The sequence below is a fragment of the Stegodyphus dumicola genome, chromosome 5 (assembly GCF_044657685.1).
Source record: "Stegodyphus dumicola isolate Sdum_Otavi_A_Nest chromosome 5, ASM4465768v1".
NCBI lineage: Eukaryota > Metazoa > Arthropoda > Arachnida > Araneae > Eresidae > Stegodyphus > Stegodyphus dumicola.
Window position 1 is genome coordinate 228,701,543 of NC_140772.1, and position 16,891 is coordinate 228,718,433.

At 31.7% G+C, this 16,891-nt stretch overlaps 1 protein-coding gene across 1 annotated transcript in view; it reads left to right on the forward strand.

The window, feature by feature from the left end:
* The first annotated feature begins 291 nt into the window (after positions 1–291).
* The window catches only part of dpa (disc proliferation abnormal), a 63,906-nt gene continuing 47,306 nt past the window's right edge, over positions 292–16,891 (forward strand). The window contains exons 1-3 of the mRNA XM_035368993.2: positions 292–447; positions 4,824–5,041; positions 11,361–11,477. Coding sequence (XP_035224884.2) covers positions 4,840–5,041; positions 11,361–11,477 — 319 coding nt within the window. The 5' untranslated portion in view covers positions 292–447; positions 4,824–4,839. The remainder of the gene's footprint in view (positions 448–4,823; positions 5,042–11,360; positions 11,478–16,891) is intronic.

Sequence of the window (16,891 nt, forward strand, 5' to 3'; positions counted from 1 at the left end):
TAAAATTAAATGAAAGTACGTATAAAATACAAACTATATGTTATATGAAATACAACATTATCGGTTTCAGCATGTTGAATTGAGTCTTGACATAATATTTTATAATACTGACTGATAAAGCTCGTGAGATAAAGTTCGCTCATTCCTTATATAAAAAAGAACAAAAGTTATACTTATTATTTTATTTATTACGAATTTGGTTAAAAATTTTAAAAGTATTTGTCATTTAATGGCCTTTTAAAACTGCAGTTAGTTATTTTACTATTTTCTGTCATCGAGTCAGAAAGAAAACACCTCAACAGACGACTATACTGTTTGGCGGCAAAGTCGTGCCTTGTTCCTAGTGCGCGGTGTTTTCAGATTATTGTGCCAGTCGGTTTTAAGTTCTTGTTTTATTTAAAGCTCCACCGACTGAGGAAGATATCTTAAAAGTTTTAAACGAATATTGTACGCATATTTTTAATTTACTTTCATTTGCTCCTTGTGTGCTGCAAATAGTGTAATTTTCGTTTGTTGAAAGCAAATGTTTCTTTCATGTATTATAGTCACCGAATATTGATTTTATGTGTATTAAAATTCCTTTACTTTTATTGTAGTTAACTGATATAAATGAACCTTTGTTCTGATTTTATATACAGTTGTTTACCTCTACTTTATCTTTTATTTTTAAAATTATGTATCTTTTATTAGGATGTTTTTTACCGAAAATTTTAAGGCGGTTATCAATAATTTGCGAAAATAAATGTAATAAATGTAATTAATATTGTATGTGTCGTATTTTGGAATTAATGTAGTTAAAAACTAGTACAGTTAAAAATCTTAGATATAACTTTTGAAGGTACAACAAAATCCGATTAAGAAATTTGCCAAGGATCTTATTAAAAACTGCTTGAGCGGGAATATTTTTGCTTCAGATTATAGTTACTCACAACATAGTTTGCTAGCAACATAATACTGAATTTATAACTTTATTAATCATATTCGACTCATGGTGTATGTACCGTTTACTGCTCATTATAAAGTAGCCAAATCCCTTGTGTACCGGATACTAGGATTAAACGTTATTATTTTTTAATTAAATTGCAGTTTTGTATATTTTTTTCTTTGATTTATCATAAATTTAAAACAAAACTCATGTTGAATGTAACATTTTCTGGTAACATTTAAATTGCCTTCAACTCTTAAAAATCCAAATGATGATAGTAAGTGGTATGAGAGTATTGAGAGTTAAGTTGTATTTACAAAAACAAAACAAACAAAAAAAAAAATGCTTCACTGCTGTAAAAACAAGATTGATGTTTCCAATTCAGATTGGGAAAATATGTGCTGTCAATAAAAATTTCTTTAACAATATAAAGAGAGAAATTCTGTTTTTTAAAATTTCTTTAACGGCAAGTGTTAAATTCGCAAGTAGAAAAATCGTTCAAGATTAAATGTTTTATGTGAACATTATGAAACTATGAAAAATGTTTGGTGTAATGGGTTTAATCTTAGTATCTGGTTCACAAGGGATTTGGGGACTTTATAATGAGCAGTGAACCGGACATATACAATGAGTAGTTAAATGTGTCATTTTGGTGTTAGCAATAATTTTCAAAATCGTGCCAAGGTTGCACCTTATACTAGGATTTTACCGTGTATTATTAAATGAATTTCTTAATGGAATTTAAAGTATGTGGTTACAGTAAAAACATAACAAATAAAAAAGTCATGGGTAAACTACAAGTAACTATCACAGTATTTCTTCAGATTAGTCTATATTTTCGGGTCTCACTCTGGATTATCGCCAAGTTGTTTCATTTATCGCCAAATTGCTGTTTCATTTATGATAACCTGAGTAGTTGAATGTTATGGAAACCCTAGTATGACTGATTGGTTATGTGATTGCAGTAAATACGACTGATTGGAAAATATTTGTAAGGGCTTATTTCTGCATTGGATGTCAGGTAGGAAGTACGTTGCTTATTTTGTGTTGTACACCATAAAATGGCTGTATGTGATGAGATTAATCTGAAGTTTCTGTACGATTTTGAACGAAAGGGGGGGAAAGCATTAATTGACTGGCGTGTAAATGAAGGTTTACTTAGTAGTCACTATAAGTCTCTTGTTTGTATGAAGGAAATGCGTATGGTTGAACGTACAGATTGTTCAGATGGGTTTGTCAAAAGAAAGGTTCATGCAAAAAATGCCTCCGACAATACAAAGAATATATTTTTCTCTTATTTTTTTAAATTTATGTGATGACAATATGCATATTCTTGTTCAGATAATTTTAGAAAGTTCTTGGATGCTGTTAAGGAATTTTTGTGTTTGAAGGCACAGAAATTTCTAAGTATCGTTAAGTCGCTATTTCGTTTTTTATGTTATTTCATTGTGTGATTTAAAATGCAGTTTATTGAGTTTTGAATGGCTACAAATTTTTGTTCAATTTTGGTGACGAGTAACTTTGTTTTAACATTATATGATGTATTCATTCTCCTAATTTTTTTAAGCAAAAATAGATTGATGTGTACATGGACGAAGTCAAAGTAGTGTGCAATGCTGAATTTGTACAATTCTCTGATTTTTTTTTTTTTTTTTTTTTTTTAAACTGAAAATAGATCGATGTGTACATGGACACCGAGTTTGTGCAATTCTTTAACTGGTTATTGTTGTTTCGTGTTGCGGCCATCTTTGTCTTCCTAGCAAATCACCAATTTTCGCCAAGGGGCACCCTCAAATATATTTTTATCTTTCTTTAAAAGGAATGTACATTCCACTAGGAATGCATAACAATATAAACATTACAATATCTAATAAAAAATCTTCTCCATTCTTCTTGTTTGTGCTGCTCTGTAGGTCTCAAATTATCTATAAATAATTAAACACAGTGAATGTGCAGCTGACTCAGCGAAATCAGATTAAGTGTCAGTTCATGTTTGCTTCGCTGTGACTACTCAGATCTTGTATTAGGCATAAAAAAGGTATTTCACCCGCCTTTTTGGTGTAATGGTCAGCACGCTCAGTGCATATTCATAAGGTTAGAGTCCCGGCAAGGGTATTGCACGTTTTTCGCATCTCCTGCTTCCAAAAATAACCTAATGGCTCTACAGTGGTGCTTGAACTAAAAAAGGTGGTGGATGCCAATTCTCCACCACCAGGATTTGACGACTGGTTCCTAAAAAGGGAACTTATTGAAATTACTGTATAGAAAAATTACAGATTCGCTTTTAGCAAGCACACTTCAGTGTTGCAACACACATCTGAAAATCCTGGTGCACTGGTATTTGACCAACTTTCTTGAAGTACACTCATTCGATCACTGTTAAAAAATGCTTATGAAAACTCCTGCTTCCTAAATGGATCTGCAGATCATTCTTTCTTTTTCAAATCTTTTGTTGGTGCTCTGAAATTCACATATTTTGGATGATATACTTTTCCATTAGGGTTAGCTGCATAGGTTTTAAACCTCCTCCCAGTTGTCTGTGATATTGTGGTTTTTGTGGAAGATGAAACCAATTCACTCTTTAGTCATGGGCAAGAGAAACTGCTGTGTTGATGATTGAATGGAAAATCGCAAGTGGTTAGAAAACATCATTTTTATTTTGGACAGGAAAAATTCTTCAGAAATGCAGTTTTGCTTAAACTTAAACCATGCTAGGGATGCTAAATGCTTCTCACATGGTTATACATCATTTCCATTTTAGATAATAGGGAAAGAAGGGGAAGCAAGAGGCATAGCTTATTCAAGCAGCAACAGGTGAGAAAAGGTGATTTGTATTAACTGCAGTCATATTTATAAGTCAGAAAGCATTTTCTTTAATCCTGAGCAGCGACTGGGTTTAAGATTTTGCGTTGAAGCGAAAGAGTAATGTAACATGCTGCAGATTTATGTAAAATGTTGTGAAGCTTATCCTTGAAGTGGGGATGAGTTTAATTAAAATGCAATAAAAAAAAAGGGAAGTACGCAGCTAAATGTTATACAAATCTTTTATACAAAATTTAAACGTTTTACTACTAATCGTTTTTGAGTTATGCAAGATATATACATACGTACATACAGATGTCATGAAAAAATCTTGTGTTTTAATCCACTTTACAGTCCTATTCTGTCTGTATGTACAGACGTCACACCAAAATAATCTTCAGTAATGGGTAGTCAAAATGGATATTTCTATTGAAATATGGTACCTGGAATTTTTTCTGATTACAATACGTCTATGATTCATAAAAAGGAATAAAAAAAACATATTTGGCAAATATTTATGATTGACCTGATAGAATCTTCCATTTTTTAACTTCTGCTGAATTTGGATTATATATTCTGTGTATCGGGAGACGTTTTCGGCACTTCACTGTATTTATTTTTATGTCACTAAATTTACCTATACTAAAAGAACAGGCAGACATTTCTCAACAAACCACCTTAATATCTATGAGTACAACACTTCCAGTTTACAAAATTTTCAGATGATGAATGACATTCAGGAATAAATTAAGATTTTACAGTACACTGGATGAATGAATTAGATTAGTACACTGGATGAATGAAGAAAATTAAGATTTCTATCAGTATTTTTATTTAATATAGAAAGATAATATTATCTCTTTTAATAGTGTCTGTTCATTTCTAAAATGTATAATTTAAATTTATAATTATATATAATTTAAATTCATATATTTGTATAATTTAATTTTTTAAGCAAAATTTTGTTGCTTCTGAAAAAAAGGGACTTGTATAAATTTATTATTGAAAGTGCAGAAATTTTTTATAAAATCTATGTTAGTCTAAATTTTGTTCCCAAATTTTATGCTTAATTAATCTTTTTATTTATTTATACTAGTGCTTGTTTCGCCATCATGAGAGGTCCTCATTCCAAAGGCTCCCAATCATCAACAGCAGATTCTCCACGTAGTGCAAGAGGTTCTCCCCGTAGTGTAAGAGGTTCTCCTCGTAATGCCAGAGGCTCTCCTCGTAGTGCAAGAGGTTCTCGCTCATCAGCAGTTGATTCTCCACGTAGTAGCAGAAATTCACGTGTGGGAGCCGGAGCTACATCTCCAGGTAATACTTTTATTTACACTAATCACATTTTAAGGCTTTCCCTGCATTCATATGTATTTCATCTAAAATTAATTTTTGTATATAAAATTTAAATATACAAATAAAATGATATAGTAAGAAATATGCTTGTGCCTTCGAGAAGGTAAGAAATTGTATTCATAATGTTATTCTGTAAATTTGTGGAGAATGTACTTATCGGTTTTTCTAACAGCCAGCAATTAATTGATAAGTTTGACTGTGTTTATCACCAAGCAATATAGCAAACCATAACTAAAATTATGCAATAAAAATTGGGAAACTGTTTTTTGCAATCAGAAAAAATAGTTATTACATTCTTCCAAGGACAATATATTTTACCCTCTATTTGAATTTGCAAATATGCTTGTGTAATAAACTTATATACCACTGTGGAAGCCATATGAAGATGTAGTGTGAAAGGCTGCCAGAAAGAAAGGCCCTTGCATTGACCGCTGTTTTTCTGTTTTAAAAGTCACATACCTGATAGTGGTAAGATTTATGTACTGTTGGTCATTATTCATAGACTCCAACTACTACGGATTCTCCGTAGTTTCTACGGAAATTCATGAAAAACTACAAGCTACGAAAAGTATGGAAAAAACTACGGATTTTACAGAAACAAGAGCAGGAGAACCAGTATGCAAAACGGAACCAACTAATTCATCCGATGATTGGCTGAATACTCGTGTTATCATATATCACGTGTTGAGTGCGTTCCTAGTTTTGAAGAATTAGCCAATCGTAGATCAGTAACTCCAACCGTTAACGACTTATCAATAGTTCCACCCAATTGTCTGTCTCCCAGGTTCCTCGCTGATGCGTGTTTAGGCTGCATTGTGTAGTTTACGGCGAGAGCTTAGCGTGTGTCTTGTGAACTGTGAATCAGATGAAAGATTTTTAATCATAATGCTGCCTCGAACGAAGAAGCCAAAATTATCAAAGCAGAAGTTTAAAGATTCATATTCTTCAGAATTTCCATGCATTAAAGCATCCGAAATTTCTGTGAATCATGCACACTGCAGTGTATGCAACAAAGACTTCTCAGTTGCTCATGGCGGAAAAGATGACTGTAAACGGCATGTGTTTTCTCAAAAGCATATAGAACTTGGCACCGTAAAATCTAAAGAAATAACAAATTTCTTAATAAAAGATGATGAAACAGATCCTATAAAAGCCGAATGCTATTTTGTTCGTTTTTTAATTGAACATAATCTACCGCTTTCTGTTTCGGATCATTCCAAAGAGCTTTTCAAAGCAATGTTTCCGGATTCTGCCATAGCAAAAAAATTTAGCTGCGGTCATACCAAAACTGCTGCTATTGTGAAAACGCTTGCAGAAAATACTGTTGCTGATATTATAAAATCAGTGTGCAGTACATCATTTTCTCTAAGTACTGATGGAAGTAATGATAACAAACTGTACCCATTGGTTATAACATACTACAGTAAAGAAAAGGGATTGATAATTACTTCATTGATTTCTATTTTAGAATGCACGAATAATACAGGAGAAGGTATTTTTAATTGTATAAATGAAAACTTTAAAAACAAAGGTTTAGAATGGAAAAATTGCTTATCATTTTCTTCAGATAATGCTAGTAATATGATTGGAAAGTTTAAAGGTGTAGCATCATTTATCAAAATGCATCAACCAAGTATAATCACCCGAGGTTGTCCGTGCCACCTCTTGCATATAGCTGCAAAAAAAGCTACTGAAAAATTAATTGGCTCAGAAATTGAAATGTTGATAATAGATATATATTTTTACTTGGAGAAAAGTTCGAAACGGAAGCATAGCTTCAAAGTTGCTCAACAAATTTTGGGACAGAATGCAAAATCTCATAAAATTTTGAAATATTGCAGTACGAGATGGTTGTCTCTTTTAGAATCTATAACAAGGATTTTGGAACAGTGGGATGCCGTGATAAATTTTTTTGGAGATAAACCAGATAACAGTGAGAATGAAGGAAAGAGATTGCAAAACATTAAAAAAATTTTACAGTCACCGACCACCAAATTGTACTTGTTATTTTTGAAAAATACTTTGCCTTTGTTTATAACAGTAAATATTAATTTGCAACAACAAGCTCCTTATATACATAAATTGAGAAGAGAACTTTTAATGAATTTATTTGTTAGATTCGTAAAACCATCAGTAATTTCTAAAGAAAATGAAGATGTTACTCTAACGTCTATTCCATTTCAGAAGTATAGTAAACAAAAAGAAAATGAAAATTTAGTGATTGGTGCGGAAACAAGACTATATTTAAAAAATGCCAAGTTGAATGAAACTGAAGTGAAATCATTTTTCAATTCTGTGCGAGCTTTTTTTGTAACTGCATGTTCATATATAATTGATGAATTTCCACTGAGTGATCCATTTCTAAAAAATGCTGAAGTTGCTGACATCAACTTGAGAACTGAAGTCTCGTTTTCATCTGTTCTTTACTTGATGAATACTTTTCCATCCATTATTGATGAAAAATGTCAAGTAGAAATTGAATTTTCCATGTATCAAGTAGATGATTTGAAAGAAATTGTAGATTTGCATATTGATATAGCATGGGGAGAAATTGCCAAATTAAAAAATATGAATGGGTGTATTAAATACAAAGTATTGCCTTCTGTAATGCTTGCTGTCTTAATAATACCTCATTCAAATGCAGCTTGCGAAAGAATTTTTTCTATTGTTAAAAAAAATCAGACGGAATTTCGACCAAATTTAGGTCTTAAAACTCTTGAAGCAGTTTTGATTGAAAAAATAAATATGCAGGCAAATGAAGAACTGTGTTATAAAAAAACATTCTCAAAATCAGAACTTAAGCTTGCTAAGCATGCTACATATAAATCTTTGCATTCATAAATTATGCGTATTTTGTTTAATACTTATATAATAATATGTATCATTCTTGGTTATTTAAATTTTATTTCTCTGTAGAAATCATATCCAGAATAAAGATATGATTTATAGCTTCTGATTTTTTCTATGATTAGTAGTGATTTGAAGTACTTTTTATTAGTGAATGCTTGAGGAGTTAAAAGAAAATTTCTAATTAAATGTGCATATAATTTACAAGGTATACTTTTAATTATTCAGTTTTATATGTATATGGATTTTAAATGTAATAAAATTGATTACAATTAATTATTAATTTAAAATTAATGAATGGTTAATTAGAACATACGCTACGCGCACATTTTCAAAGTTGTAAAAATGTCGTTCGCGCGTTGACTACTGACAAGGTTTTCTGAAGGTTGGAGTCTATGATTATTGCTACCTGATGCATAAATTGTATCTTTTCTCTAAAAAAAAATGATATTTCCTTATTGTGCCCTTTCCTCCTTTTTTTTTTAATGCTAAGTAGGTACCAAGATTATCACTATATTATTGTTTACTTCGCACACATTACATTATGCAGTTCTGTGATTGCTTTTAATATGACATCCGAAGCATTTTCTCCTCCCAAGAACTTTCATCACATGAATTTCACAAGGCAAGACTCATGGTAAATTGGGCCTTCTCAAGTTTTATAATGGCACTTATAAAAACACATTTTATGTATGCACTACTCTTGTTGAATCAGCAAAATAAAGTTTATTGGTTCAACTGCTTTTTTTCAATTCCTCTGTTTTATATGCTCACCAGCAATCTGAATAAACCGTTGATTCTTCTTGTACATGGTTGATGATTCTTGAAACCTGAGCAAAGAGAAAAAGAATGCAGCATTTTCTCAGCATAATCTGCCAAACATTCAGTATTATGGAAGAACCCTACCAACTGTGTTTTTTCCTTGTACGAACAGACTTTTGTTTATGTAGTTTTATTCAATGGCTATTTTTTCATTTTTGAATGCTAGGTAAAATGTATCTTTTTTGTAAGAAAATAAACAAAACATATAGGCATATAATTTAGTAATAACAGATATTAAGTGCAAAAGTAGTAATGGTAATACAACAAGAAGTAAATTTAAGTCTACTTCCTAAGACCCCCCCCCAAAAAAAAAAAATACTAAAACGTAATCTAGCACAAACTTAAGCAAAAACAAAGTGAACAAAACTTTTTTTTAAAAAAATTTTAATTTTGTACAATTTTTTACTTTGTTTTTGCTCAAGTTTGTGCCAAATTACTTTTTAGTTTTACATAAAAAGAAATTTCTGACCTAGGAAGCAGATTTGAATTTATTTCTTGTTGTATTTTTGGGGTTAAAAATATATAATCTTTCTCACTTGTTGGCAAATTGAACTTTTTTTTTTTTTTTTTTTTTTTTTTTTTTTTAAAGAAAGAAAATACTTTTAGCACAGGGAATACTCAGCTTTTTTCTTAATAAAAGAATTATGACCAACTGTTGAAATGGTAGCATTTTATGAAAAAAGGAAATAAAAGAAATGCAATATGTATTTTACTCAAAGCTGTTCTCATAATGAGAAAACTTATACAGGACTGTGTGAGAACCGGTGGCCATTTGATGATGGTTTGCGTTGGAGAATATAAATAATTTTGGTGCTGTTTACAAAATGGGGATCATATTTTAAATATTAGAATTATTCTCTAATATAATAATAAGGAAGTGCCAAGGAATTTTTTTTTAAATAAAGTTTCTCTTTTTTATCTTTTCCCCATTAAAATTCCATTATATAAAAATGTTTTCTCTATTTAGTATGGTATCTAAACTTGGTGATGCTTTTTCCTTAGCAGTCTGATCACTGATAAAATCTGCAAATACCAATAAAACTGCTGATGTCTAAAAATCATTTTAAATATAAAAATCATTAAAAACAATCTGAAAAACTTGTCTTTTAAAAATCCACATTATGTAAGCAATGCACCGAATTTTCATTATCTACTAGGTTGATATTAAACCACAAAAGGATATGATGAAGTATTTTTAATGTACGGTTACATTCCTCCATTAATTGTCTGATGAGAAAGCAAAAATTAAGAGACTATTTGAGGTGTGCATGAATGCTTATATCTTCGAAACTACAAATATTGCCGTCAATCTGAATACGTCATTAGATTGATGAAAGAGTACATTAGCAAGCACAGAAATGTTTTGCACAGAAATTAGACAAAGGATATAACACAGAGTAATGCTTCAAAAATAGCGAAATTTTGGTAAAGTTTCATGCGTTGCTTAACCGTATGCGAGTGGCAAGGTCATTTGGTATGCAGTCAGTGTGTTTAGGTGATGTTTGCTGTATTTTATTTCACCGAGATAGTGGTGAACGATTTGGCGAGTATAGCTGTTTGTGTACCAACATAATTTACTATTAAAGAGTATAAGAGGGGGAAACAGGATTCAGAAGCATGCAATATTTGTATAGTTGATGTAATTAATGGACAGTAAAGATTTATTCTAGTGTTCATATATATATTAATCCAACTGTTAATTCAAGAGATTTGATGTTCTTGTTTAGTGCATTGATGAAGTGTGTGTGTAAAATCTTTTGTTTTATTTGTTCTATAACATCCTCACACTTCTGTTAGTAATCCGATACATTAAACACTAGTGGCTGTTTAAACTAATATCAATTTTTCTAAGCATCCGAACAGTTTTTTTTTATTATTATTATTATTATTTATTTAATTCAAATTAGTTGTTTTGCACTATAAGGTATTTAGTCCCTTCTTTCTGCATGCCTTCTTGGTGTAACAATAGCACGTTTAATGCATATTCGAGAGGTCCAAGTTCGATTCCTGTCGAGAACATTGCACATTTTTCATATTTCTTGCTTCAAAAAAACCTAATGATTATACAGTGTCGCCCAATTTAAAAGATGGTTAACAATAATTCGTCACCACCAGGATTTGGCGATTGGGTCCCTTAATCCCGCTCCTTCAATCATGCCTTCGTAGTTTTGCTTAATTAAAGCAATTAAATTTTATAATTTCATTCAGAAAAATTCTATTGACTCTACAGCACTATTTAATAAAATTTGTATTATGTTTTAGTTCTGTGATATTTTCCCTGAATCACAAATTTCATTTTAAAAACTTACTGGATTACTGATTATTTACTGGCATTCTTGCTAAAATTTAAGGAAGATCAAGAAAAGCATTTTGTTAACTTGATTAATCCATTACAGCCTATGAAACAGTTATTTTATTCTATGAACAGTATTCATTGTTTGTATAAGAGCAAATCAGGAATAGGTAATTGAATTTGAATAGCACTTGCTTAAAAATGATTTGTGAATATATCAATTATTTATACATTTTCTAGATTATCAAATTAAAAATATTATTTTGTGAATACGATCCTTGTGTATTTTTCTGTAATTTCTTTTTTTTTATATAATAGGTGGAAGACGAAGTAGGTCTAATGGTGCCCCTGACAGTTCAGAATTAATGCCTCTTCCATCTTCTCCTCCTGAACTACCAATATGCCCCTTTTCACCAGCTGATAGGAGTCGGAATGGTGAGTCCAGAATGTTCCTGTTTGTGTATTGTTGACTAATCTACTGGAATTATTTGAAAACTTTTATTTGTTTTTTAGTTTGCAATAGATCTGGTAATCTTCTAAAAAAAAAAAAAAAACCCGGAAACCAGACTATTTCAGATTTGTGCAACTAAACTTTTCTAATTTTTCCCTTTTAAGCCCCTTTTTTAATATAATATTGTAAATTCTAATAATCCATGACAGGTATAAGCCACACCCCTAATTTTCATCTGCATTTCTATGAAAAAGGGCAAAGTACATCACAGTAGACTACAGAAGGTTGACTTCTGCAAGCTATATATAAACTGATGAAAACTTTAAAGAGAGCCCTCTGTAGACAATAAGGAAATGAGCTCAAAATGGACAGTTTTATACACAGAACATGTGTCTATGCAAATCCAAGCTTTATCTTCCCCTTTTAAATGTATGGGTCTGGCTATATCAATTCAGATAGAAGGGTTAACATAGAACGTATAGCATTGGAAATTGTATCCTGCTCATAAGTATAAAAAATGCAAGCAAAATTATTATCTTTAGCTTAATTTTGCAAACATTATGTAAATTTTCAGGCATTCTTTTTTCCTCCAAAAGGGGGCATGGCTCAAATAGGCCTAGAGTAGAAGTGAAGTCCTTTCTCAAATACAGTTTTTGTGATGCTATGTCATATAAAGCTCGATTACAAAGTTATTTCTAACAGATTTCACTTTCAAGGTCGGCAAAAGTACTTGAACTGATTAACCCTAACAAACTTTCTTCCTTGCTTGTTTACTTTCCATTGCTGTTTAATACATGCTTCTTAACATTTGTTTTATTTTTAGGCAGTTCCAAATACATAATTCCACTTTGATTATTAGTTATTATTATTGATATTTGCACATTTAACAGAACTCCTGCATTTGTTTGCTTAGTGACCAGCTTTTAAACAGCAAAAGCAGTGCCCTTATCTTTTTAAAAGTTTTTCCTTTTTGAAAATTGCATTCTTTTAGATTTAAAACAATTAAACAAATCATGTTTTCCACTGCAGTACATGCATTTCTGAGCAGAAGGATCAGCACTCAGCAAACTTGCTGCTGTTGAAAGTCATTCATGAACAGTGTTAACAAATCAAAATCACCCATAGCTAAATTTATGCGTTCTTTGGATTCTACTTATGATTTCAAAAAATTTTTAAAACTGTCCAGTGTACACTAACGGTCAACATTTGCACTTCTTTCATGGGCCTTAAAATATCTTTAGGTAAGCAAAACTCAACTAAAGAAGTGCAGCACTGTTGTTCCAAATGATCATATGATGTACATAAGTTATTGGAAAAATTACTGGAATTTGCATTTCTCAGGACTAATTTTTAACTATTCTCTCAGATAAACTTCCACTTGCAAATCATTTCGACAAAAACAATTGTCTAAACATTCTATGGCCTTGGAATAATTAGCTGCTATAGGAGGAAAGCTTTCTGTAACCTCCCTTGCATGAAAACCCTCAGTTGTCACTTGTAATAAATACTGAAATTTATCATTGTCAGAAATTGTTGCATCTTGGTCAGTTTTTCAAACTGAAAAAATAACTGTTCTTTAATATCACCATCAATTTTTTGTAATTCAAGCTTTGGCAATTTAAGTGTACATTTGCATGAATTACCATTAGCAGATTCATTCAAAATCAAATTTGAAGTACTTATATTCTGTAGAATACCTTTCACTCTGATTTTGAACGGCCTAGTCTCTCATCTTCAATAGCAGCAAACTCTGCTTCAATTTCTTTCCAAACTTCCTGATTTCAAAACAAAAACTTTTTTTTTTTTTTTTTTATTGAAAATTTTAAATCTTTGTGCACCACATAGTATTACACAAGGCTTACAGTGATAAGTAAAAAAACAAACAAATACAACAACACAACACAAAATAAAATAACTTACAAATTCACAGATGACACGTAAGAGACAAATTTACAGAAGAAAGAGAAAGCCATTTTATGTTGGACAAATACGTGAAGGGGGGTAAATGTAATATTCACAGATTTTAACCTAGAAATGAGTTCCTTTCATCCTTCCTTGAGCTTTGAACAATAGAATAACAAATGTTCGACATTTTGCACTCCCCCGAAACTGCATGAACACAAGTCTGTACTAGATAATCTAAATCTCTTCAGATATGAATTGAATTTACCATGTCCAGTTAGAAATTGAGTAACTTCAAAATTGCAGAAAAAGTGTTTATTATTCAGTCTGTGAGGAATGGAAGGAAAATATAGTTTAGTCAAAGAGGCAGTAGTAGAATTCCTGTATAGTTCATTCCACTCGAGTATTGTATCATCCCTACTTTTGTTCTTGTAAAATGACTTAGGAAGTATCATTGGAGTAATTACTTGAAGATGTGTAGCTTGTTTTGCCAACCAATGAGCCCGTTCATTTCCTAGATTGCCAGTGTGGCCACGTACATGAGAAAAGATAACATCAACGCCTTTATTATTAAGGTCTTTAAGAAGAGCATGGGAAGTCACAATTAATTTATTATATGAAAAGATATTCCTAAGAGAAAATAAGGATGAAAGAGAATCAGTGCGAATAAGAAATTTAGCACTTAGCGAACAGTTATTAGATATCCACTTAATTGACTCACTAATGCACAGTAATTCGGCTTGGAAGACGCTGCATTCATTGGGAATTCTAAAGAGTTTGTATTCCAGTTCAGAACCATTATGGAAAACAACATAAGCTAATCCAACTTGATTATTAATTTTACTGCCATCTGTATAACACACAACAGGGAAATTATCATCAACAGAATTGTCATAAATGATAGTTTGAATTGGCAAATGATTGGCAGGATGAGGAAGATCTTCAAACAACACCTTGGCATCGAACATAAATTTGCTGATGGTATCTTTAAACTTTTTGTCATTCAAAACATGAAGGTCAATTGGAGGAAATCCTGAAATTGCGAAACAGGCTTGTTCTGTAACCACGCACAACTCTTAGTAAAATTCTTCTTTGAATTCTGCGAAGTATATGGGAATTAATCTTCTTTTCTAAAGCTGTTCCCCACACTCTAGAAGCATAGCAAATAAAGGAGACAATACCCTGCTTATAAATCATATCAATAACATTAAATTTTAAACCAAAAGTATTGCAAGAAACACGATTAAGTCCTCTAAGTATATTTTCACACTTATTGGATAAATACATAATATGATTTTTCCAACAAAACTTATGATCAAGAATAACGCCTAAATATTTAATTTCATTCACCGTTTCGAGTAAGGTATTATCCAAGTACAGTTGTTGGTTTGTATAGCTGACATGCTTTCTTTTAATTATCATAATTTTAGATTTATTAGGATTGAATTCCAATTTCTGTTCTCTGGACCAATTGGAAATAATATTAAGGGTGTTTTGAGCCGTATTAAAGAGAGTAATGGGACACTTCTCTTGAAAGCAAATTAGTAGATCATCAGCAAAAGCAATTGTTTTACAACTCGGACAATGTGAGAGTCTATTGAGTAAATCATTCATAATTAAATTCCACAATAAAGGTCCGGAAACCGAGCCTTGAGGGCAACCTCTTTCCAAAATGCGAGAGGAAAAAACGTGGCCAAGGGAGAGCAATGCAGATCTGTCATGCAGAAAATCTTTAATAAGGTGGTAAATATTACACGGAATACCAGCTTTCCTTAAAAAAACAAGTATCCCAGGCCACCAGGCGTGGTCGAAAGCACCTTTGATATCAAGAAACACTAAAACTGTGTGTAAGTTTCTCTTCTTACCTTCGTCCACTATGTCTTTTAAGTACAAAAGAGCATCTTCACAACTCTTATGAGAGGTAAAACCAAACAGTGCTTTATTTAGCAGTTTTTTTATTATGCAAGAACCAGGTAATTCTATTAACAAACAGCTTTTCTAGGCATTTTCCTAAACTGGGAATAAGACTAATGCATCTCAAGTTATCTAAATGCGGGATACGAGGACCACTATTCTTAGGGATTAAAACGACATTCGCTGTTTTCCAGCAACGAGGAAATGAACTAAGCCTCAGACAAGTATTGAAGATTTTGGAGAATAAATTTGGAAACATTCTATGAACTTGCTTCAAAATTTCGTTTGAAATAGAATCAAGACCAGGAGCTTTATTGCATTTAAGTTTTTCTATAACACTATTAATTTCTGACATAGTAAATGGAGGATCTGGATTAGCAACATAATTTAATGAAGCTTCAGCCCTAATCATTCTATGAAACGAATTATCCATGCTAAAATGGTCCGTGGGAAAGCTTCTGTTAAGAACCTCATTAGCAGTTTCTTCAAGCGACTTTGTATAATTACCAGATGGGAGATAAATTCCACTGACTTCAATTCCTTTCATAAAATTTTTCTTTATACCATTCGTATATATTTTTTTCCAAGCATTCCTTTCATTTATACTCATTAGGAATTCTCTCCAAGACTTAAGCTTTGCATCCTGGAGCTTTAAACTGTAACTATGCCTTAAGTGAAGATATTTTTGTTTATATAACTCTCTAAGAGTAGGGTTACGATTTCGTTGAAACCTACGTCTAGCAGCGTTAACCTGTTTTATCATACAATCGATTTCAGTAGTCCACCAAGGTACCTTATGAACCCGTGACTTTTTTAGAGGCATGGAAGCCTTAGATGCGTTATAGAGAATCGAGACAAAATTTTCTAGTCGAGAGTTTAATGCATGCTTATCCGTACAGCACTCAATAAACTGCGAAAACTCATCAATCGACTGCTTACATGTATTGTAAAAAATATTCCAGTTAGCTTTCTTTACACTGAAGACAATTTTGCTGTTTTTTCTGTCATAGAGAGTGTTATTAGAAGCTACAGAAAGTCGCACGGTGATCAGAAATCTCAATCGCACAGTGATCAGAAAGGGATTCATAATCTAGTTGACACCAACACAAAATATCTGCAAGAAGATCAGATCCCACAACCGTAATGTCAATATAGCTTGAACCTTGAGTACTACAGAAAGTAGGACCACAGTCTTCATTTAGAACGAACAAATTATTCATACTTAAAAATTCACAAAGTTTAACCCCTCGAGAATCTGAAACTGGACTATGCCAAATTTCAGATTTGCTGTTGGCATCCATAGCCCAAATCAATCTATTACAATTTTTTGAAGCTAATGCTACATTAATTTTATGCAGATCCAAGTCGATATTTCTATTAGGTTCAAAATAATAGGAAAAAAAGATAAAATCTTGAGTATTGAGAGTAACATGAATAAACACCATATTATAATCAAGATTATTAATATCAAGCAGAGTAGACAGCTTTTGATTTCGTACAATAATAGCAGCTTTAATGGTATCACTATTAGCATCAAAGTAAACCCGGTAAGAGGAAGGCAAGTTGGGAAGAGAGCATTTAT